At 37.0% G+C, this 24,324-nt stretch overlaps 1 protein-coding gene across 2 annotated transcripts in view; it reads left to right on the top strand.

Annotated features, from left to right (window-relative positions):
* CCSER1 (coiled-coil serine rich protein 1) overlaps window positions 1–24,324 on the top strand; it is a 621,814-nt gene that overhangs the window by 172,045 nt on the left and 425,445 nt on the right. For both annotated transcript variants that reach the window (XM_062575026.1, XM_062575025.1), the window contains exon 5: window positions 1,135–1,255. In XM_062575026.1, the coding sequence (XP_062431010.1) occupies window positions 1,135–1,255 (121 nt within the window). The remainder of the gene's footprint in view (window positions 1–1,134; window positions 1,256–24,324) is intronic.

Below are 24,324 nucleotides of genomic sequence, written 5' to 3'. Positions count from 1 at the left end.
TATACACTGATGAAATAGGATCTTCCCAGCTTTGACTCACTGGCCAGGTGTGATGGTCATTCCTATTTTACTGTCTGTTACTGGCAGTATATGTGCATATGTACGCTATAAAATAGTTTTATATGTTATATATTTGAGATCCTGTGCGACTTTCTGCTTAAAACATGGGCCACCACACTCCAACTCACTTAAGTGCGACATGCATAGTCTGACAAATGTATAATATAAGAAGCTACTGCAGTTTGCGTGATACAACTAGCTTTTACTTCCAGCTTTTATTCAGCTCGTAAATGTAGACCTTGGCTGTTAAGGAAATCTATGCCTTCAAAATGTGTAGCAGTTAGTGGTGATTACTTAAGTGCTAAATTACTAGTACTTGCAATTTAAATTTTAGAAAATATAAATGAACAAGTATAGCTATCTCTTTGGAGATCAGATGATTTTGAGAATTCATTTATTAGTACTACTAGGGCCTGATGTTCAGCTGAGATAAATTATTGTTCTTCCAGCTCTAAATTCCTCTGAGTCATATCATCCAGCACAATGATACCTAAATAACTTGTATGAAGGGAAAATATGAATCAATGTATCAGATATCACTCCTAGGTCATTTGGATTTGTCCCTTTTGGACTGAAGTGAGACTTAGTAGTCGAAGCCAAAGAACCTGGCTAATCAGGCTTTCTCAAAACTAGTCTCTTACTAAGATTGAAATTTCTAATGGTGGGAGGCTCATCTGAAACCCATCCTTACTTTCCACTCTCACTTCTAATATGTGACAAAAAAGAGAATGAGAAATGGATCATATTCTGATGTTACTTGTGAAGATCCAAGTCCTTCTAGGTCTTGGACACACCAGTGAGCTAGAGCACACTGACATCATATTTTTTGCGAGCTAAACCTTAGTGAGTGCTAATGGGCTCATCAGTCTATGGCAAAAAAGTACCAAGCAAACGCTTTAGGAAATGTGAAAAACAATGAAGCTTTTCATTGCAGAAGGCCATAATGAAGTCTAATAAACCATTTGCAATTTTATTTGTTGGAGTAGGACTCGATCGCATATTTTGCTTTTTTAAAAAAACATTTAAAATATGCACTGACTTCACTTTTTAACACTGAGATTTTTATCTTTGCAGTTTGCCGGGAAGACTCATACCAGTCGATAGTCTCATGTGCTGCTGTAGTACTTACCCCAGTAGAACCAACAGTGGATACAAGGAAAAAAGAACAGACAAAAATGCCTGATGTGTCTAAACAGTGAGTTATTGCTTCAAATAATATGATTATGAATGCATTTTAAACATCAGGCCAGATTCTTTCTTGTGGGTATGCATGTACACTTCTGTTTCACCAGGGGTTGTGGAGGACTTTCTTAAAAGCAGAAAGTGGCCTGAGGCTAGGCTTTCTTTTGTTCATTAACTTGTCCTTTCCATGACTTTTGGTAATGAGGTGCACAGAGGAAATGGGCATTTATACTCCAAGAAAATAACTTTTTAACAGACTTAATAAGACTATTATTTTTATATAAAAGTTTTTTGCACGTTTTCTAGTCAACAGTTGGTTTTTTAGAAAAAACATAATTCTTAAATGATCATCTTAAATATTTCAGTATTTTTCAGTGACTGTTTTACTACTTAATATGAGATATGATGGCATCTTCAGAAGTGTGGTAATGGTCTTCTGAGAAAATCCTATTAAATTAAATAGACTGTAATATGATATCTTGCCCTGTTGTATTAGAGGAGAATCATGACCACAGCATGAATAGTAACATTTATCTTGCAATTCTAGGCGGGATGGTTGTTTCTTAACAATTGAAAATAGCTTTTTTTTTCAGGAAAAGAAAGAAAACATAATAGCAGTAGAATGTGTCAATCAGTAGTTCTCTTTCCATAAAATCTTAGCATGAATGCTTTTTAAATGTAAAAATGAACAAGATTGAATTAGATATGAGGCCTGAAGTATAGGTGCAAACACTTTGAGTCAGATTAAAATATGTATAAACTATCATATCTGTTACTAACTATAATAAGGTATACTCATAAGGTATGAAGTCTGTCTTTCCGGTACACATTTAGCCTTTAGTAGAAGTATGTGACTTAAGTCTCTATCTAACCGCAGCATCTATTTCATTCTGGTGATAAAATACTTCTCAGTCTACCTGTATCTAAAGGTTTAAAACAATTTTTGCCCATCATCTCACTCTTGCTAGAATCACTTCATATTTGAAACACTGCTAGTATCTAATTGCTGTCTTATTGGTATGACTTCAGATGATGAATACCAAGAAATTGGAAAGGCAGTAGTCCCCAAAGTGCTACACAGAAATCCAGAATATTTTTTATGGTTAGTTCAAACCATTTACTAAATTTTTGCCTTCTTTCCATTTGAAAGACAAACAGGAGGTGGTGTTTGGTTGGCTTTTTCCTACGCTATCAGCAGCATTTCATAATCCTTTAGGAATTCAAAGTAAGGCAGTTCTTGTGTGTGTTTAGCATGTGCTTGAGGACTTGAGTGAAGCCACCACCTAGATTTTTTCCCCCTTCATCATATTGATACTAGCAAGTATGTTCATCTACTGTTTTCTGTCTTTTTTTTTTTTTTTTTTCTTACTTAGAACCACATTGGCAAGATCTTCTAAGCACATAGTCACATAAATTATACTTATCTCATGCACTCAGAAGTCTCAGAAACATATTGTGACTACTGTTCCAATTTGTTGGTCTTGTAGGTGTTTGGGATTCTTTTAGAAAGAAAACAAACTTGTGCTTAGACAAATGAGACATATTTGAACATCATGTAAAACAGCATCACTGTATTAGTATCTTTAACCAACATTTCTTACAAATATATGAGGAATGAAACATCTTTTCAGAAATCTTTTACATGTTATTTGAACAGGAATAGAGTAAATTTTCTGTAAACTTTCAAAGCAATTGTAGGGGGATTAAAGCATACTGATTCAAGAAAATCTCAAGAGCTGTGAGTCAGTATCCTTTTTACTCCCCCCCTCTAATTCCATCCCTGTGCTTTCTAGATGTAGACTGTTTTCCCCACTTTTAATATTTAATATTTCAATATCCACTATTAGTGGAAGCAAAACAGGTATCAGTTCCTTTGTCTAAATCTGCCAGGATCATCTGTGTGTGGCCCCATCAAGCAAGAGGAAGCCCTTGAGCCATGCAGAATTGCACTGACTTGAGTGCGGAGTCCCTCTGTGGGCTGATCTGCAGAGATCTTTCCATTAAAATTATTGGCATTCCTAATTACCTTTCCTGCAGGTAACAGAGATGGTTTGATTTGTATGCTTATGTTTGTGCATCTCAGTGGTTTGGCTTTAAATGCTCCCCAAACTGTGAATATTGCAGAGGGCTGAGCAGTGGCCAGCTCTCCAGCAATTAAGTCTTTGGAGAAGAACAGTGACTTCAGGGCCTTGGCAGAATAGGTTTAGAATAAGAAATGCTTTCTAAAGGAAACTCAGTATAATCTAAAACTGATAAAATACATATTAATGCCAAGACAACAAACAGCTGCAAATAACTAAAAAATAATTGTATGGTAAATTGCAGTAGAGCTATATGTAAGATCTCTAAGACACAAGCTATGAATGAACCCTGGGGGAAAAAGAGCCTTTAGTGTAAATTGTATAATAAGTGTAATATGTGACTAATGATGTTATTTGGTCTTAGAAAGAAAATCTTCAGTGTCTTTAAATAATGTACTGTATTTGCTTAATATAATTTTACTGTAAGTAGCAAATAAACATGCCAGAAGTGGTAGCAGCAGAACTTAACAATTCTTTGAAGTGTCAGTAATTAGATATTATCAGGATTGGTGGAATAAAAGGACAATTCATTTACTTTTTCCTCTATTTTCTCTTGGAGTTCATAAACATTTCGTAAGAGAGCAATTTCTTAGCAACACATAGGGAATTACTATCTCTTGTGCACTGTGGGCCAACCCTTCCCTCTGTCACTCAGCAGAGATGTACTTGACTGAATAATGTGATAATGTAAGAAAGCAGCAGCAAAGTAAGTGGAGAAAGCTCTGGCTTTCCTCAGGCCAAGCAAACATCTTACGTTTAGCAGTGCTGGGAGTGCCATAACCCATTGTAAAAAGCACGAAGGAACCTGTTCAGTGAAGATGCAAAACCTACAGGAGGAAGATGCAGTCCTTGCTAGGTGCTTTTGCCATTTTCCTGTGTTGCTTTGAAGGTGCTAGAGCACAGAAGGACAGAAGAGGCTTGCTGCTCTTCTGTAAATACGAATTTTGGAACGGGGCATTTCTCTGCTTTCTATAGATGAACAATGCACAAGTCATCTTGTTTTCTGTGCTCAGCAAAGCACGCTTTGTGTGCCCAGCTGGCCATAGCAAGAGGCCCCTCTTAGTAGCTCTCAGCCTTCCAGTCCCCACCAGGCGGCGGCACAGAGGAATATGTAGGCTGAACGTCAGTGTGGGATCAGGACAAAAAAACAAGAAATGTGAGCTCTAGCTTGCTTCTTCCTCTGTGCCCTCCACTTTTTCTAGGATATTGAATTAGTTTGTTGTTATATTTTGTAGAAACAGAAACCTTAAACCCACACTGGCTTAACGGTTCAAGTTTTCAAGACCTTTTCGCATTGCTCTGGTGATAATTCAGTCAGTTGCTCCTGAAGGTGTGCAGATGCTGTAGTAATTGGAGCAGTTTCTTCTGTTTGCACAGTCTTAACTTTAGTCCTTCCTATCTGAATTCAAATAAAAATGAATCAGCAGCTGAGGCTGAGCAATGTCAGGAGGAATCCTCCCTTCCGTTTCAAGTTCTTGCAGAGAGCAGAGGAAAGAAGGTAAGGCCAGGGAAATGCAAATTGTGCTTTAAAACAACTTTGCTTCAGCTTCTGTGATCAAAATATCAGCTGAATGCTCACACTGCAAGGGACAGCACAGAAACACAAGTTTCTCAAACATACCGGTTTCCAGGAAGATAATATTCTGCTGCTGTGTAGATAGCGAATAAAATCTGTTCATGTGCTACCAGTGCTTAAAGAAGTGTAGTGCAATTCAGATGCTCAATTTTAAATTTAAAGTTAAGCAGGTGCTCATGTTCCTTTTTGTTTTTTAAATAGTATCCTTGGGTATGATTATACTGCAGTGCAGAGAAGTGATGGCAGCATATAAGCTGTCTGAGCTGGCGAGGTTGAAGCTGGCTTTTGCTTTTGTACTTCAGCTGCTGTCACATTTGTAGGTTTTGCTTTTTGGGGGTGGTGGGAAATACTATTTCTGTTGATTTGTTCTAAGAATTACTAGTTGTGTCATGAATCAGATAATATAATTTTCTAACTGTTGGCCATATCACAAAGAAATATTTTCATAAACTTCAGGGGAAATTTCCAGATTAAGTTCTTAGGTAAATGCTACAACAATTCTGGAAGCACTTTATGCTCTTAAAAATTAAGACAGATTTTTCTTTTGATAAATACCATCAGTGGACCTACATGGTGAGTCATTTTAATATCACATCTGTACTGAAGCTGTTTAACGTGCGCCTTGCAACTGTACTTACCTAAGCAAGATGGTCATACATGAGCTCAGCTTCAAAAACTAGTCTCTTTGGAGTCGCAATGACTAGTTGGATACTTACTGATAGAAAATAGGGTAAATGGGAGAATTGTAGTTTCAGTGCAATTCTGTACTGAACTGTTAAGTGCAGATACTCAGTCTGGCAACTAGGAAGGTTTTGGTGCATGTCTGTTCCATACTTGCTGGCTATAGTAAATTTATAGCTAAATTTAGGAGCCTTTTTTTCTATATGAACTTCAAGTTGTAAAAATGTAATTGTTACATTGGAAGACTCTAGTAGACTCTTTACAGCCTTGCCTAACGCCTTTCAAAGAGAGTAGAAAAGAAGCTGATTATAGTCTACTCTTCAATTGAGTTATAGATTCTCTTTTCCTTTCTCTCTCTCTCTTTCTCATATTTTTTTTTCTTTTTATGATAAATCTCTGGGGATAGATTCTTCTCACAGGGTGTCAGTGCAGTTATTTTGCCTCTCTGTTACTCGTTGCCCCTCTGTGGTGTCAGAAGCGTGGTCTGTAATGCAGCTGGTTTGTCAGTCTGTAGTATCCCTCTGCAGATTTGTATCTGGTTTGACAGTCCATTCAAGAAGGCATGTCTTGCTAATGTGATAAATGTATGCTTTTTAGACTAGTCTGGACAACCTGTTAAAAGGTGATTGAACTGTTTCAGTTTCTTGGGTAACTGCAATGATGCACTGAGAAAGTATTGCTCCTTTGGTGGTACTGAGAGTATATGGATGTCCACTGTCGCTCTGGAATTACATTGGTTTGAAAACTCTTGTTCAGACTTGGTTTGAAACAGTAAAAGACCTCACCTGAATTATAGTATACTTTCCGATACAAGATTTTATCTTACTAATATTTTATTAGGCGGAGAAGGAGAATTTGTATACATTTCTTTAGGACTAGTACTTAAAATTTTAGTAAGGAACTTATAATACAATATGCTGATGTAGTGAATAGTCACATGAGCTAGTAATAATTGTTTTCTAGACAAGCAGGAAGAAAATATGTTTCTGCAAGGGCCAAATACATTCTCTGAAGTGCCTGACAGACATGGGTGCTTGGGATGTCCCGTAGGGAACCAGGAGGGCCTGGGTCTCCCCAGGGCCCAGGCCAGAAAGGTTGGTTGTGCTCATATGGATGACGTTTTGCCTGCCTTCCCCAAACCCAACTAGCTGGAACTGCTATCTAACCTTGGCTCTTTTTTAGGCAGCTCAGACTAGTAACTTCCTTCTGCTTTCCTTGAAGAGAAAAAAAAAGCAATAACAGATCAAACTCTTATGTTTCTACTGTTTTTACTCTATGTCCTACCACTGCCAAAAAGAATTATGATTTTGTATGAACAAAAAATAAATAATGATCGTGCAAATGAAGTATAATTAGACTACAAAGCGAATGTGGAACAAAACTTGTATCTGGTTATAGAATGAGAGTATCAGCAGTTCACACGTTCCTTCTCCATCACTGTAGCCAGCAATTTATAGAAAAGATCAACAGGAAAACAATGTACTTAAGTACTTTATCTTAGGCAGTTTGCAGCTAAAGGATTAGAAAGTTCTGTATAGCTTAATTTGACGTTTAGTTGCAAATGTTAATTGTAATCATAGTATTCAATATTATATTCAGTTATTTGTAGTTCAAGACTTGTCTTTTTCTGTGTGGTGGTGAATAATGCAAGAAGCAGAGGAATGATTGCAGCCCTCTTAGGGAGGGAAGACGCTATGCAGAGTATGTCTATAGCGCTGCCATAACAAAATCTGCATTGTGATCCAAAAATCTCTGCTCCTTTAAATATGGTCATCGTTTGTAATGCTTCCTCTTTCTTCTGAGGAGATACTTGGGTCCATCTGCCTTTGGTGTATTACTGACATGCCTAGACCTCATGCACGTCACGGAAAGACGTAAAGATGAATGTCAGGCCTGCTGCTGAATTAGGTCCATTTGGATCAAAGCAGAGACACTAAGCCATTTCCATGTTGAGATAATTGTTGTATTTTCAGAATAAGACTAGTGCATTGCATCATTGCGTAATTCTCTTATTAATGAGAGAAAACCAAGAAAATAAAAATGTCAAAGGATAATACAGCTTCGTTGAAATACAATGTGTCTGAGCTCCAAATGAGCTTCCTGTAGAAGTTGTGGAGAGTTAAAATAGGTATGATGATTTACATCGATGGAGAATGTGACCAAAGCTGACTTAAAGCAGTGAACTCTGCAAACTAGGCAGAACACGGTTCTGGTAATAGGCAATGCAGCTTGCCCGTGCTTCAGCAACAAACAATGGACAAAATGACTCAATGGCTATAATTTTCTAACTAGACCTGAAGTCATTATACTGAAACGTTTGTCATCACACCACAGCTACGTTTAGGAAACGATTCTGCTTTAGCCTGAGGCAACGATAAAATATAATTTTATTCCATTTACACCCCTAAGCTTATATACCTTTCTGATACTATAAAGTCATTCTATTTTTGATGATAACTCTAACAAGAATGTTTTTCGGAGTAGGATTATCCATTCACGTCTCATTCTTGAGACAGTTTTTTCCCTAAATTACTTTAAAGTTGATGCCTTTCCATGTGTCTTTTCTGTTCTGTGTGAGCCATCTTGTTCAATTCCAATTTCCAATTTTAATTTGAAAATTTTAAATTTCATTTGAAAAGTGTTCCAAATATATAGTGGTTGCATACCTGTTTTTCACATTTTCTTTTTTTTTCACAGAAGTAAAAGCTTTTAACAGTACATGGTTTTTATACTTTGAGGGAGGATTAATGGATTTTTAGATCTATGTCTGTATCAGTACTGCTTGGCTGGCAAAATCAGACACCAGTCTTTACATGAACAATTTTCATTTAGATAGACTTGTCAGGGCAGGTGTTTAAGATGTACTTAGTGTAAGAATGAAAATTCACTTTGTGTGTGCTATAGTGTCTAGAAGATTTGTTTAGATTACGGAGAAGAGCTTTGGTGCCTAACACTTGGCAACAAAAATTTGCTTCTTTGGCCAATGATCATATAGACTTAACTTGGAAGAGACTGCTGATGCGCTATTTTTGACAGGTTCTTGAGTATGCAAATCATGAAAAGATTTTTATCCAGTTGAAATCTATTTTGGAGAAAAAAGTAGCGTACCAAATAACCATAACTGTATTAAGGCAGCTTTTTTGGTAAAGTATCTTTTAATGCATGAAATGGATGGATCCAGCTAGGCTTGAACTAGGTGTTGTTGAAAGGCACGACAGGAATGCTAAGGACTCTTCTAAGCTAATGGCCTTGAATAATTTTTGGAAAAATATTCTTGACATATACATTGTAATGAGACCAGCAAATGATAACTCATACTTACGACGAGATAGGACTTTCTTTGCAGTTTGAATTCTGTGTTGAGATTTTATCATGGAATGAAATTGGAATGATTATGTATATGTTGAGAGTCCTTAACCTCTGGACCAAGTCTAAAAGGTGATTTATTTGAAGTAAATAAAATCTTGCCTGGCTCTTAGAAAAGGACCGCTTACCATAGAGAGTGCAGGTAGAAACGCTTGAGGTTTTCAGAAGCTGAGCAAATGGAACAGGCTTAGGCAATTAAATGTCAATGATTTTTTTTTTTTTTTTTTAATCTGGAGATCCATGTTTAAAGCATTGCTGTTCTAAATTGTAGCCTCAGTCTCTTTTAAGATTTGTTATTCTAATAAATTTATGGTGCTTTCCTTTATTTTATGTGGCAGCTGCCTAAGCGCTATAAACCACACTGCCTGCTGGAATGACTGTAAAACGCCATTCGAATGTAGCAGCTTTCTGAGCCAAGGCTGCAGTCTGGAGTGTGAGGAATGACCCACTCGTTTATGTTAGGGTAAAAAGAACAATAACGAACAAAAGGAAAGAAACCCACTCCCCTGAGGAAAATGGGGGCTTCATTTTTGTCCAGTTTAGACATAGACACCCAAAATGAACATTGTTACTCGCTGAGCTTCAAGTGTGTTATAAAGGAGATGTAAAGCTTTTATTTAGTGCCTGCTTACTCTGTGGGCTGAAAGAACTTGAACTCATGGCAGAGCACAGAAATCTCAAAATGAATGCTGTCAGCTTACTGTCGTGTCTTCCTCTTCATTTTTAAAAAGCTGTTCTTGTGATAGTTGAAGTGTAAAGTTAGTTCATACGCACATTTGTTGTGTATTGGTTATTAAATTTGTATTTCAGGAACTGATTTATGCAGTGTACTGAACTAGTTGCAGTAGGGAACGGTAAGTCTCGTGTTCAGCCTTGATACCCAGTGATGCCCATGGAGAACTGACAGGAGCTGCAGGACTTTGCGGAAGGAACAGGCTTGCAAAGCACAGTGGTGAGAGCTTGGGGAGGAAGCTCGTGCAACTTGAACAGGGAAAGAATCAAATGCTGGCTGCACCCATTCTCTTTGCTCGTTCGCTCCTACATCCAAAACCTTTAAATGCTCCCAGGAGTTATATTCCTGCAAAACTGGGGCAAAAATATTTATTGCAGGCGAGTTCTTCAGCTCAAGCTTGCACAAAATTAAGGGGAAGTGCTTGGTAATAGAGAGCAGCTCTAGAAACAGAATTGTACTTTCTGGTATGTAAGAGCATCTGCTGATGCTGGACAGTAATTACAGTTCTGCCTGAACCATGGCCAGCGATGGTGAGAGCTTTAGTGTCCCAGGAGAAATGGAAGGCAGGTCTGGGCCCGTGCTTCTGTGCAGCAGCCCCAGCGCTGGGTGGTGGTGTCCTCTGAAGGCAAGGGGTTGCAAGGGAGAAGAGACGGAGGGGGATAATTTGTTTTGCAATTTAGAAATCTGTGTTAAAGTACAACCCCAGTTCTCAGAAATTAGATTTCAAAGCATAATTGCAGCTCAAATGTAAAAAAGTAATCAACTATGTTATTACTTGTGAACAATTATAGCATCATAAAGTGGAAAATAAATATGGAGGAAATAATACACTTGTACATGTAATATTAAGGTTGTGAAGTACTTAATTTGGTTAGACAAACGCATTGTAGATTAAAACTAGAAAAAACAGATCAAATACGTAGCAGAGGTGCACTGGTTTTACTTTCACAGTAATTTCATAATATCACTGAAGCATAACAAAGAATGGCATTTCTCAGCAATTTCTTACATCCATTAGAAGACGAGGAAAGGAGGGATGTCAGGGAAAATATAGGCAGATTTGCAGTTATGATTGTATGATATAGCTATTGGACTACACTGTTTGCTTTTATAGTTCATTGTATGCTTCCAGTGAAAACATTGCCAGATGCTCTTTCGAATCTGATCAGTGAAAAACTAATATTGTGATGGTGATGTTCGTGTATTTATTGAGAGGTTTGCTAAGCCATGTACTTTGTATAGCCGTCCTAAAAACCATCATTCTGTGCAGCAGCTGTACTTAAAGTTAACTTTGTTATGAAATACTACACTGATCTGCATCATATTATTGTGAGTTAAAATAGTAATAGTGCCGGAGCAAATGAGGTTCAGCGAGTGTGCTGCTAGATTGCCTCGTGATGCTTCAGGTCTGAGGCATTAGCTTCATCCTTGGGGGAATGAATTACATGAAAACATACAGGTTACTTGCATGTTTTGTTTCCCCAACCACTTTGTTTTGCAACTCTGAATGAATAGAGAGGCTCCGGAGGAATGCACAGTCAAAATGTTAGTATTTCTAGGGCAAGATTTGTTCTGTTTTGCAGAGGAGAAAGAGGTATTAGGGAAAGGATAGAAATAATTTTAAAAGCATTCTTGTTTTCCTCACCTCCAGCTCCTTTGTTTGTTTGTTTGTTTTGTTCTGTGTTTTTTTCCTGGAGGGAATGAAGATGTGGAGGCAATATCGCTCTTACTCCTGCCTGTGTTTACATTTTTAGTGTACTTACAAATAGCCCTGGGAGTAGGGATTTTAGTAACTGATCAAAATGCATGTTTACGTTGAATATTGAATACTCTACGATTTACTGGCATTGATTTACTGATAGCAGAGGAGAGGGCGTATAGCTAAAAAGGCGAAATAGTGGTACTGCCCTTCCTTTTCCTCTTCCCCACTCCTGAGGAGGCCAGAAGGAGAGGAGACAAGGGGAAAGGATGAAGCATTAACACATCTTGACACAAGCAGCATTGCTGCAGTTGGGTTGTTTGAGACATTGCAATACAATTGCAATTGTATTGAAATAAAATTCCATTGTGAAGACAAAATATTGTATCAAGCAACAGTGAATTTCAGATAGCTTAAGGCCACAAAAACAATCCATACAGTCATGAGGCAAGTACAAGCTGGTTCTTCCTCTAGTGCTCCAGAGCAGGATTAAGCTGGGATATACCAAGGAGATCTACTGGCCAAGCTACTTTCTTTGAGTAGTAGCTGCGGTAGCCACAATGGAATAATGTACTGATTTTTGTGAAGGAAGATTTCCTTTCTTTTCTTTTCTCCATGCCGTAGCTACAACTACTTTATGAGCTTCCTGCACCAGGTCTTTTTACTAGGTCTTTGTGACTGTGGTAGGGTTTGACTAGAAGGAACACTAGCAATTGTTTTGCTTTCAGTGCTTTAATGGTCTCTGTTGTTACACAGAGGTGTAGGCTGTAGCTTTTGCTCCTGTTACAACATTGATTAAAAACATTTCAGCATGTATTGCAAATATATACACCTATTAATAATCTAGATTTAGAGTCTCCATCACAGCAGCTCACATCATCAGTTGTGAACAGCTTTGATAAATGTCTTGAAAGAGAAAGAAGGAGAGAAAAAGAGGCCAATGCTTTTGCATCAAACCTGTTTCTTTCGTTATTGAATTGTTTAAGTATATGTTACAAGTTACTCTGTTAGTATTAGCAATATGTAAATAGCTGTATGTGTTAGAGCTGCAATGTCAGGCAGTGTGGTGGGGTTAAGCAGTTTGTTTATAAAGCTCTGAAGTTCCAACAGCTCTGTGCAGAGTCTCCATTTCAACCTGCACAAATTTGGACAGCTGGCTAAAAAGAAGCATGTGCCAGATGGAAGAAGTGGGTTTTGCAGAAGCATGTACCTGCACATCGAAGCATGACATAGGTTACAACTTAACCTGCAGATCTCTCCCTTTTCTACTCCAAAATCAACTGTTTTATGTTCAGCAAATCCCCTAGGTAAGTAGCAGGAGGGAAACCTAGATAAGAGGGATGATCAGGTTATTGGGAATGTACTACTGCAGTAAAAATCAAGGGAAGTGTAGGCAGGAGGAAGAAAAAAAAAGTTGGTTTTGAGGTAAACTTTCCCATGTTTAAATCATTCATGCTTTTAAACTTTACTCTTGATAAATTGTTTGGTTTTTTTTTTTACTTATACAAAAAGCCTATGGCCTGTTTACCTAAAGGTGTGATAATGTTCATCAAGCTCTACCCTACTGACCTACTCCTCCATCCCAGCCTTTTGTACAAACTTCTTAACGCTGAATTTCTGAGAGTATTCTAAGTACCTTTTTATTAAGTCCTCTTATATAACATATTCTTTATACACAATTTTATTATGTGCCCAGCTTAATTCCTTGGAAGATAATGAATTGGAAAGGACTCATCTCTCTTGTCAGTAGCAGGAGTAGAGATGACAGAGACCTCAAAGCAGAGTCACAAAACAAGCAGGCATGAAGATTATGAGAAGCAGGAATGAGAGGCATTCCTTTATTTTAAGGAACATTTTTTGTAATGCTATTTACATCAGTATGTCTCAGACATACCTTTTAAAGCCAGAACAGCAAAAACAAGTCCTTTAGGCAGAAGAACTAATGGTAAGGCGGTGCCAAGTCCTTTTGTCCCACTTTAGGGTCTCTTAGACGTACTAATTAACTTTGAGCCTTATTTTTCTAGTCCTTACCTGAACCTGGATAAATAATAGTGCTTCATACTTCTGACTGGAAAATTTTTAAGGGACAGAGTAAGATTTTAGGAGTTGACAATTAATAATCACTGTAGCAAGTTGTGTTGTGGTACTCAAAAATGTGCCATGCATCTCCATATTTAAATGCAGGGACCAGAAAATAACATTTTGGGGTCAGTGTAGAAACCTGAGTGTTCAGAAGTAGGATTACCATGTTCTTTTCTAAATCATGTACTGGGATTGTGGGAGCAAATATACATGGAAATAATACTAAATATATTTTACTCTAAGAACGAAAGGCTTTAATGTAAGTAGAATTGGAATGAAGTGATGCAAGTATGTCTAATAGAAAGTATTAATTGTAATTATTTTCAAGTACTCCAATTCATGGCTGCATTTTAAAATCATACAGCATCATTAAAACTTAAAGAATACACTGCTGAAACAGAAGTTTAATTTGTTTAAGAAAGCAAAGGCCAATCGTCACTCTTAGTTTATTCTCCCAGAAATTATTTCTGTTTTTTAAGGGTGTCACATAAAAACATAAATACAGTTACAGAACCTGGAACTCAGTAGAAGTCTATTATGGAAGTGGATCACAAAGCTGAGCCACGGTTCAAGAAGCCTTAGAAGGCAGTCAGATCCCCCGTCATTGTTTGTCCTAATATATAAGGTTTAAATCACTAAAATTCACCTGTTCAAAATTACATTTAATGCTTCCATGTTTTCAGTATCTGCCTGCTTATTCTTGAATTATTTTTTAATGTGGTAGCACATAACAAAATGTACTAATGCTTTAAATTCCAAATTATATAGAATGAACCTGAATTTATACTGAATATCTGATAGACTTTAGGGAAATCACAATTCAGATGGCAACAGAACACACTGACTCCAGCTACAATAATAGATTATACTTGAAAAGGCAACAATTAAATACACAGAACGGTTTTGGTTACTATGGGAACTGTTAAAGAGGTTTCTCAGTGTTACAAACCACTGTGTGTGTACAAGAGAAATAATGTTCTCAGGCAAAGAACCCATGAAAGGTTTCCAAGGAAAAGACTAAGTAATATAAAATGTTTGAACCAAAAGCTTTTAAATATTTCTGTACAATATGTTGGTGCTTCTTTGACTCCCCCCCTTCATTCTTTTGCCACTAATTTTTGAAGTTAGGAATTCTGAGCTGTGGCAAAAACCACATTGCGGAGGGGAACGCTGGGGAGCTTTGCTGTGCCCATGCATGGTGTTACTTTCCTCTTGCATCTTAAATCAGTCAAGGTTATTAGTGATGACAAATCTGCCTTAGAAGCTGGCTTCCTTTGCATTAGTATCTGAATGCCTAACAAATGTTTTTCTGTGTTTATTCTCACAAATTATCTTCATATCACAAATAATGTAGTATGTGAGTGTCACAGACCATCTCTGTTATGAGAGACGAGGACTGAACATGTATCATCCAATTTAGGCATATATCTAGCTACTGGAAATAAAAAACATTATATTCAGAAATTATTTCTAACCTAATCCTGATCTTATAATATTTAGAGACAACTTCTCTTCAAAGGGTAGTTTTACAGTGGTCTTCACCTACTTTCATGTACTTAGATCACTTAATAAACTCAAATTCCTCATCTAGCTCCAAATTGCTGTCAAACCTGAACGAACAGAAACCTCCTAAGGAGGGAGATAATGCTGTGTGTGAAGGAGCTCAGTGCCTGCTCTCTGCTTTCCAAGTCTTCGTTGGCTTTGTTTTTCTCTTTTCTGTGGATGAGACAGATTTGAGGGCAAGTTGGGTGTTACGGGAGGTTTTGTGCTGCTCGCGGTCAGTAGCTCTTTGCAAACCTTTCTGCAGCTGCCCCCCAGGCAGCACTGCAAAGGCTGTACGCTCCAAGCTAGCTGCTACCGCGAGCAGCGTGTGCTGCTGCCTTACCGTCCTGAGCCTGCTCAGAGCGGTGCGGACAAGCTTGTGAAATTGCCTTAATGGGCATTGAGACAAACCTGTTGTGCTGCCTGCAGACAAATTGCTAACAGAACTGAAATGAATTCAGGGCTCAGCATTACCTGTTTGATGTATTTCCTTGGTTGAGGCCAGTTTCACATCATCAAGCCCGGTAGTAGCACCGAAAGCGAGGGTACGCAGAGAGTGCAGGCACTGCTCGTTCCGTCTGAACAGTGTGCTGTACAGAGCTGAGAGTGCCGACGGCAGCTCTTCCTGCTGTCCCTCCTCTAGGAGAACAGCTCTTGTAACAGTGACAAAGTAAGGGTTTTTTTTGTTGTTGTTGTTTTTGTTTTTTCTCTCCTTCACTTGTTGACAGCTGCTTTAAAGATAACCTAGGAACATGTCAAAAGGGTAATAAAAGACAAACATGATGTTTAGGATGAGAGAAGAAAAAATAATGAATACATTTTTATAGTTCGCTTTTATAACTTGAGCTGAAGCAAGCTAACTTGAGCCAAGCCATCACTAAGGAGTTATGCAAGGGGTTACAGGTATTACAGTGATTTGAGCAATCAATATTCCATAAACCGATTACTTTCTTTTCAATTAAATAAAAGCAGCCTGACTCCAATTATTCTTATAAATTATATTGTCCTGATTTGCCCCATTCACCTGTTTTCTTAAACAACCTTTGCAAAATAGATACAGGGCAATATAGATCTTTCACAATGTTTATTTTTATGCACTCTCCTTGCTAGTGTTGATTATGCAGGAAGCATATTTCTATGCAAATTTTGTGAAAAGCCATTATTAAGGTACCAGTTTATTTGTCTATATTGTCTTAAAAATATGGATTTAAGATTTTCATACATGTGTTCATGCAGTAGTCTATGCTGCAGATTAAATTAGCTTCACTTGGATGAAGAAAGTATGTAGCCTAGCCTGAACTATTTTTCCTCAGACGCTGAACATATTCTAAAAATACTTTACTGTATAAAAATATATCTGCCTTATTCTTTATAATCAAAGAAAGTCATTAGTAAATAACAAAAATTAAGAGCAGAAATTATAAATAAGTGTACTTATAAAGCATCACATTGGTTTTTGGCCATCAGCAAGCAAGTAGAGGGCTATTACCTCTTGCCCAGCCAGAAGCTTCTTGGAGGTAGCCAAGATTTCTAATGTATCAGGAAATACATGCAGGTACGGTATGTATAACCGACCCTCAATGGTGTTCGTAAGGGTCAGTTACATTGCCAACAGTTTTTTTACACTGGAAAAAGAGATGCAGGCTTAGGGAACTTAAGATAATGCAGGAAGAATTTCATTTGCTTTGCTTTCATTGTTGTAATGGGAAAAAATATTGGATTCCTATGTACCTTGCAAATAAGTCAGGCTTTCCAAGGCAGTTGCACAGCACAGCCTCAGAGGTGTCATGTCTTGTCACAGTCAAGTCACAGAGACATTCTTGAAAAATGGCTATATGCAACTATGCCTGTAGGTGTCAGTGGTTCAATACAGTGCTATGAAGAGGAAACCTTAAAATAGCTCTTGTACAAGCTTCCTTGGACTCTAGAAAAAAGTTGCCTTTATATTTTCATATTTGTTTTAGTTTTACAGAAAAATTGTGCTTGAATGGAAACCTCCCTAATGTGTCTGTAGTAATTCTGCACGACACTGTTGGCATAAGCAAATAGTTACTTAATACCAACTTTAACCTGGAAATGATATGCAGGGTTTATTATTTATAGCTTATTTCTGTGGTTGACACAGTAGTTCTGCATTTGAGATGCTGTTATCAAGTCTGATCTAGATATTTTTCTTTTACTTTGCAGCGCTCTTTGTATAGATTCTCCATGGAGTTGGCAGGAAAGAACTGTACTGATTAATGTGATGTATAAATGTTTTGTGTTGTTGATGGTGAACAGAACATGTGCTAATTTCTATTAAATCCTTGGTTTTTGTTCCAAGAGGGATTAATTGTTCATTTTGATAGGGCGACTAAATTTTGTGAGCCATCTAATCTTGGATCTGTACTTACTTACATGAGGGCATCCTTTTCTAGCAGGTATATGTGTTTTGTGATCAGGCCCTGCTGCTGGAAGCAGACAGGGTTCAGCCCTCTCTCTTCTGTGAATGCTGATGAGCCAAAAGCAAGTCTGCTGTCTTGCCTTCTCTCCTCAGGTTTCTTGGGGTTATGAATCCCATTGTATATTGATGACACAGGGATAAACTTGCTCATTCAAGCACGCCTATGAAAAATTCATGCTTGTTCTAAAGATCTGTCACCTCAGCTGCGTATTGGCAGCCATGTGAGTGTGTCACATCATATATTGGTCAAAGACTTTGGATGTGTTAAAGTTTAGTTCATAGTAGCTTTAGCCATCTGCCAAAGCAAAAGTAATGAAAAATCTTGGGTCAGTGAAAATTTGTATGGAAGTTTTGATTGAAGATTGTGCCTCTCCTGCGGTTGGTCCTTCCTTCAGATAGCAATGAACTGAGGTAACTAAAAGGAGTAGCCTGCTCAGGAGTTACATAGCTAGGTATGACAAAGTATGACAGCTCTCACACTGCCTTCAGAAGAGTAGTTACAATCTCCCCATTTATGACATTAATGCAAATACAGTGTTGTTACATAAAGCAGTTTAACAGTTGAGATTTACTTTATGGATTTTAATGTGCTGGCATTACGAAATCTGTATATTTAATGACAAAGCGTCTGATTCCTGCATTATGCTGAGTGTTTCTGTCCAGTAATTTGTTCTGCACAGGAGGGCTGCTGCGACTATGTCCTTATACACACGTGACCTTATAAGACTGGAGCCTTTAGCAAGAATGAATAGTTCCTTAAATACAGATTAAGATTTCAATGTTATACATCTTTTTTTTTTATCAGACATACAATGGCTAAGTGTATTAGGGAGGACATTACAAAGCTAACTAACTTTTTGGGATTGGATTCGTGTAACTTCGATGCTCAAATCCTGTATTGAAAAACCAGAGGAGTATTTGAAAACACTTTACTATTTTTTTCCCATGTTTGCAACTCCATCATAAATTTTGATATTACGAATTTTGCAGAAAATGAAGCTTACGTAAATATACTTTTATCTAAAGTCTGCAAGTGTCATAATGAAGTAAATATATTTTAAAAATTTGACCTTTGTGCTAGGAAGATCCACATACTTATTCAAATTTAAGCAAATGACTGGTCCATTGAAATTTAAATCTTTGTGGCAATCTGGTGCTCTTTTATCCAGTATTCTTTCATTCAGTCAAGCAAATGAGAGGATATGCAAGTCTGTGAAAAGATAGTGTGAGTGTTTTTGCATGGCAATATTTAAACATCTTTGGGGAAATCAATCTGAAAACTGAAAGAAAAACAGAAAGAACATAAAAGATTTTCTTTTCCCAGCAAATCTAGTCAGAAATTTTCAACTGTTCAGTGGCAAGAGACAAAGGAGGAAGCTGTAATTCAAACAGGTGAAGGTTGTGTCCTTATCAAGAGTGGACTGGGTTTTCATTTTGAATAATTTAAGCTATTTCTGTCTTTTGAGACAAAGATTATAGAGGGAAAGAATCTCTTCTACAGTTTTAACCATTAAAAAGGAATTTGATGCTCTCATCTTTTCTGTCCTTTATTACATATGCATTTAAAATTCACTTTAGATATTAATGATACTTATAAATCTATTTGCTATCCATAGTGATTTCATTGAAGAAGACTGAAATCTTTCATAGAAATGGAGCTCTAGCTTGGTATTAGTTATTAGATACTTAAGAGCTTATTTCTTCCAAATGGGAGTGTTTAACCTACATCCTAACCACTTTTGACAAAGATCTCAAATCACCTTTTGAAGAAGTAAAGATATTATTCCCAGTATCCTAATTGAATCAGGCAGTAGCTTTACAGCTTGTATAGATGCTTTCTGGGACAAGCGTCACTTTTTGCAAACTCCAAACCTTGTTTGTTATGCTTTGGCATTGCAGAGAAACCCTGCAGCACTGAGGAATGTCTAAACTGCAGTCTTGAAGTCTGCTAGAGCTTTATGCAAATATCATTACAGTTTTGCCAAGCTGGTAATTGCAAACTGGGAAGAACGTTCTGAGTCTGTGCAGCATCTATTTAGGCCATAGTTGTCCTCAGGTGTGGATGATAAAAAGTGAGTTTGATGCCTTCCTGACTTCCTCATCTCCTCTCCCTCTTGAAATTAGGATATAGCCACCCTAAAATTTGATTCAGCATTTGGTATTGCTTGGAGTAGAACCTAAAGCAGATGACTGAGGGAGAGGAGTGAATCTCTGGAGCTAAGGGATGAATTAGGAACTTTCTAAAGCATAACAGCTACCAGTGGAATAAAAGCTGCTCCCCCCTCCCCTTTTCTTTTCTTTTTAATGGCAAATCTGCTTCAGGTGCTTTTTGCCCTCATAGCCCAAATCCCCAGCCAAGCACTACATAGCTAATTTATACCTTGGGTTTCAAGGAGGTGTGTTGGTGAGGACAGGGTAACGGATGTATTTTAAGTCTTAATAGATGTTTTCAGGCTATAAGGTGTTGTACTGTTTACAGTTTGTGCTTTTCTCAAACATTTATTTTCATTGATTTTCAGGAGCAGAAGAATGATATATGTATAAAATTTGACTTGCTGTGGTATATGTTGGTAAGGAGTGGAGTTTGTGTAAGCACTTGTCACAGTCAGGGCCCATGGAAAAGATCTTGTGTGTAGTAAAACAGAATGACTAAATAGACCTCACTGTTCTTTTTTTTTTCCGTATTTTTTCCCATGTAAAACACCTCTTTTTGCAACAATTATTAAAAAAAAATCCAAGTCATTAGGATTTTTGGGATACAGGCTTAAAACAGGCTATTTAAAAAGATCTGGGAAAGCAGGCTCCACATCTAGTTACCTACTGAATTCTGTATCAAAAATATTTGTTGGTCCTACATAAGCTGTTCGTACTGCAGTCATGAAGAACAGTGTCACCTGGGCTGATTTTTAATGCTTTTGTTAAGAAGAGAACCGCAGATATGTAGATTCAATTTTAGCGTATGGGTGTGATTGTATACACTGGAGGCTTCAAGCTGTACATGCACTCCCTGTTATAGTTTGTAACTGGCACCTTTTCTATCTCAAAAATATTTTAATGCAACTTTAAATTTCATTCTTTGCTTTTGAAACTGAACTGATAATTTAGGGGTACATCTTTTACACAGTTACATTCTTCATTTAAAAAACTATTACATCAACATTATCAAGTACCTTTTAGCCACATCAAGTACCACTTTTTAGCCAGATGAAAATCTTACCTGAAGTATAATGTGTGTATTCATTGCATATTAAATTCACCTTTGCCTCAGACTTGAGCTGTTGGCCACTTTTTTGTTCCGTAAATAAAAGAAAATTGGTTAATGGGAGTTGAAGTTAGTAGTTCAGATGAATAGAAGTTAACCATGCATACCCGAGGGCAGGATACGAACCATTTATGTTTAATTAAATGTAGTGTTCTGAGCACAAAACGGATCTAATCTCTGTTTGGTCCAATAGAAGAAAGCACAAATCTAGTTAAGCAGCAGAATAGCCCTACTGTGAGAGATCTAAGGAGGCAGAGGTATTGGAAAGATGTCATTGGACACTGGAGCTTCATCTACCCTTGAAATAAATTGCATAGATGACTAATGCTGAGTTAGCGATTCTGGTACTGATGAATCTCTAAAACTAACAGAACAAGGCAGTGGAAAAGAACATTTCCATTCAGAAAGCATTGGCCAGAGACTGAATGTGTTTGTTTTAATCCAGTTTTGAGTAAGTGTATAGAGCTCTGCTTTATATCACTGCTGTGTTAAAAGCTTAGTATCTTCCTTTAGTATGTGTTTTACCTTGTGGAAAGACTTTCTTGGAAATCCCTGGTTGTATAGATGGTTTATATAACCAGATTGAAGCTCTGTTTGGCAGAAATATCTTTTTCTTTTTTCTTTTCTTTTTTTTAATTTTAATGTGACTTTTAACCCAAATACTGCAGTCTTTTTCAGCTCGACTGAGGCAGATTTTTTTTTTTTTTCGGAGTAAAATCGATTCCTCATAATCTGTAGTCTTTGTATTATCAGAACATAACCTGTGGGAATATTTATTCGTACTGAGCTCTGAGGATATGGAAACTAATCTGCACCCTTAATATCATAGATAATCCTTCTAGGTCTTTTCTAAGGAAACTTTGTGGCATCCTATTAGGCAGATAATAAAAGACTCATTTTTATCTGTCAGATATATTTTGGCATAAAATAAGCTCTCTTTTGAGTTGCTAAAAAGCCACATTCTCTAGTTCTAAAATTTCCTCATATTTTTTTTCTCTAATTATTATAATTATTTTATCGTATTAAAAATACTGTCCGGCCAGGGTAGTGTTTCAGGAAATGTAGGTAGTTTTGAAGTCGACAGTTGATTCCTTCCCCCCCACCCGAGCACCTCAAATAAAATGGAGTTCTTTGTCTAGACTTCCATGGAATATGGTGATTAAAGCTTTGTCTGAAGGCAATTAATGCTCTGCATCTGCAGTAATGTCAGATTTTCATGGTTTATTAATCTCACAGTATGCTGAAATTTAAATAGTTTTCTTATGGTACTCTCCTTCACATAGTTCTTAATAGTGAAAAGTTACAAGGTTTGATGCTGAAAAGGAAAAGAATATTGAAGGTCTTGAAGGTCTCTGATTTTTCTCTTTTTCTTTTCTTTCTTTTTCTTTCTTTCTTTTTTTTTTCTTTTTTTTTTTTTTTTAAACAGAGTCTTCAGTTACCTAAATCCTATAAAAGGAAAATAGCCAAAAATGAAAACCAAACAAAACAGTAGAAAAACCTCCCAAGAACTGGAGAAGGCCACAGTTTGGCAGTACTTTCCTCAGTTATGTGCAGTGAATCAACAAATGCAGAGGCAAATTTGGCGTGAAAGACTGCCTGCTTACAGTCACTTTTATAAGTACCTGCATGCCATCTGCTCACATGATACTCTCTACTGTCTTATACAACACTGCCAGCCATGAAACAACATTTTTGTGTCAGAGTTGCTGGTTGGGTGGCTCATTTTCTTGCTGCTCCTAACTTTGTGCTGCTTTATGGCACTAGCTGTTTAGCAGCAATAGAGTTAAGTTGTAGTTTGCTTGCAACTGTGAAAGATAGCAGTGAAATTTAACAGGGAATACAAAATGAAAAACCCATGACATGGGCAAAGAGGGGAAATAGTTACATTAACAGAGACATGTTTAAAAATGTGCATCTTTGAGACAGAGGGAGTAGACAAGCTAACTTTCTATTTTCTGTAAGAATTAATGAACAGTGAATAGACCAGCAGAACTGCTGCAGAAAATACTGTCTTCTTCCACTATATTCTCAAGTGTATTTTGTATACTACTGTAAACTAAATTATTCTGTGTTCACACTGAAATCTATGTACTATTGCTTATTATGGGTGGAATGCAGAATACCAGCTCATGAGGTAAATATAATTTAAGGTATATTTGCAGGCTGAATGTGACATTTAAATGCTGCAAAGAGGTTTTGCCAGTCTACCTCAGTACTTTTTTTGAGCAGAACTGCTTCAGTCCTTTACTCTGACTTGCTGGTGAGATGATCTGTTGAGAGGTAGGAATCTGTCTCTCATTGGAAACTTCCAGGTATTATCCTTTTTGAGCAAGTATTAAAGCTTCGTGGTGTACATCCAGGCTTGGATGTACCTCCTGTCTCCAGTGGTGGCCTTCTGTGAAATTATAGTACACTCAGTTGAGGGAGTGGGCAAGAAAATAATTATAATGAAATCCTGTTTTCAAGCTGATTTTAATTTTAAGGGCTAATGCTAGAAGACTTAAAAAAAAAAAAAAAAAAAAGTGGAGGATGGACAAAAGGAAATGTGTCTGAAAAGCCAAGTAAAGTATTGTAGACAAAATTATGTTAATATCATTCTATAGATTTTTAGAACATGAGGTTTGATCTGCTAGGCATTTGTACCAAAACCTGAAGTTATTGAGTTTGTTGAATACTGCTTGTCAAAGACTAGAACACTATTTTTGGAAGCAAATTTGTATTCTATTGAAAACAACTATGACAGTGCTTTAGTGGAAGATACAAGCCAGACTCTATTAGCCCTGCCTTAAGAGTACGAAGTATCTCCAGAATATAAAAAAGAAGTTTACACTGCTTTTTGGAAAGTATTTTTCCAGCTAATAAAACTAGGGTAAGTTGCTGATACTTTTTTTGGAATATGAATGGTGGCTTACTAGCAATAAATGTTATCTCAATAGATGCTGTTTTGTGCATTTGTACAATTTCTTGTACAGAAGACACTTAATACAAAGTAACTCCTCATTAATCAAAGTAACTCAGTCTAATATACTACCTTCCCATAATTGCAAGTAGAATCCAAGTCTAAGGTCAGATTGCATCTTGAGAGAAAATAAACTAAAAGCCACATTGTGTCTTTCACAGTGCTGCATAAAATATATTTTCATCATACTTAAAGGAAATAAGTGGAAATTTCACACCTATCATGTCTATCAAGACTCTGTTCATTGGCTCCTTTGCTAGAAAAGGTTAGGAAAAGTTGTGGGGGTTTTCTAAGAAATTTAAACAGATTAAAAAATGGATATTGCCTCTTTTCTTGCCTTTTATCTACAGAAGTAATTACGATGTTTTCATAGTTCGTAGATATTGTTCAATATGAAGGCTAATGCATTTTGGAACATGTCTCATCAAAGAAATTGGTGCTATAAGTGAGTGACTCTCATTAGACCTGTTTGTAAGTTGCACACAAAAAAGTCCTTATTAATCATCTTCCTGCGTGTGGACAAGAGCTTAAAAAGAATCAAAATATGAAAGATTAAAGGAAGATAATGACATATTCAAAAGATGAACGATATTATCTAAAAGAAAAAAACGAATGGAGAAAAGCTTGAAATCTCTTCATATTTTCCTCAAGTTAAGTA

Source organism: Rhea pennata, chromosome 4 (assembly GCF_028389875.1).
Source record: "Rhea pennata isolate bPtePen1 chromosome 4, bPtePen1.pri, whole genome shotgun sequence".
In the NCBI taxonomy this organism is placed as follows: Eukaryota; Metazoa; Chordata; class Aves; order Rheiformes; family Rheidae; genus Rhea; species Rhea pennata.
This window is presented reverse-complemented; position numbering and strand designations above follow the sequence as displayed.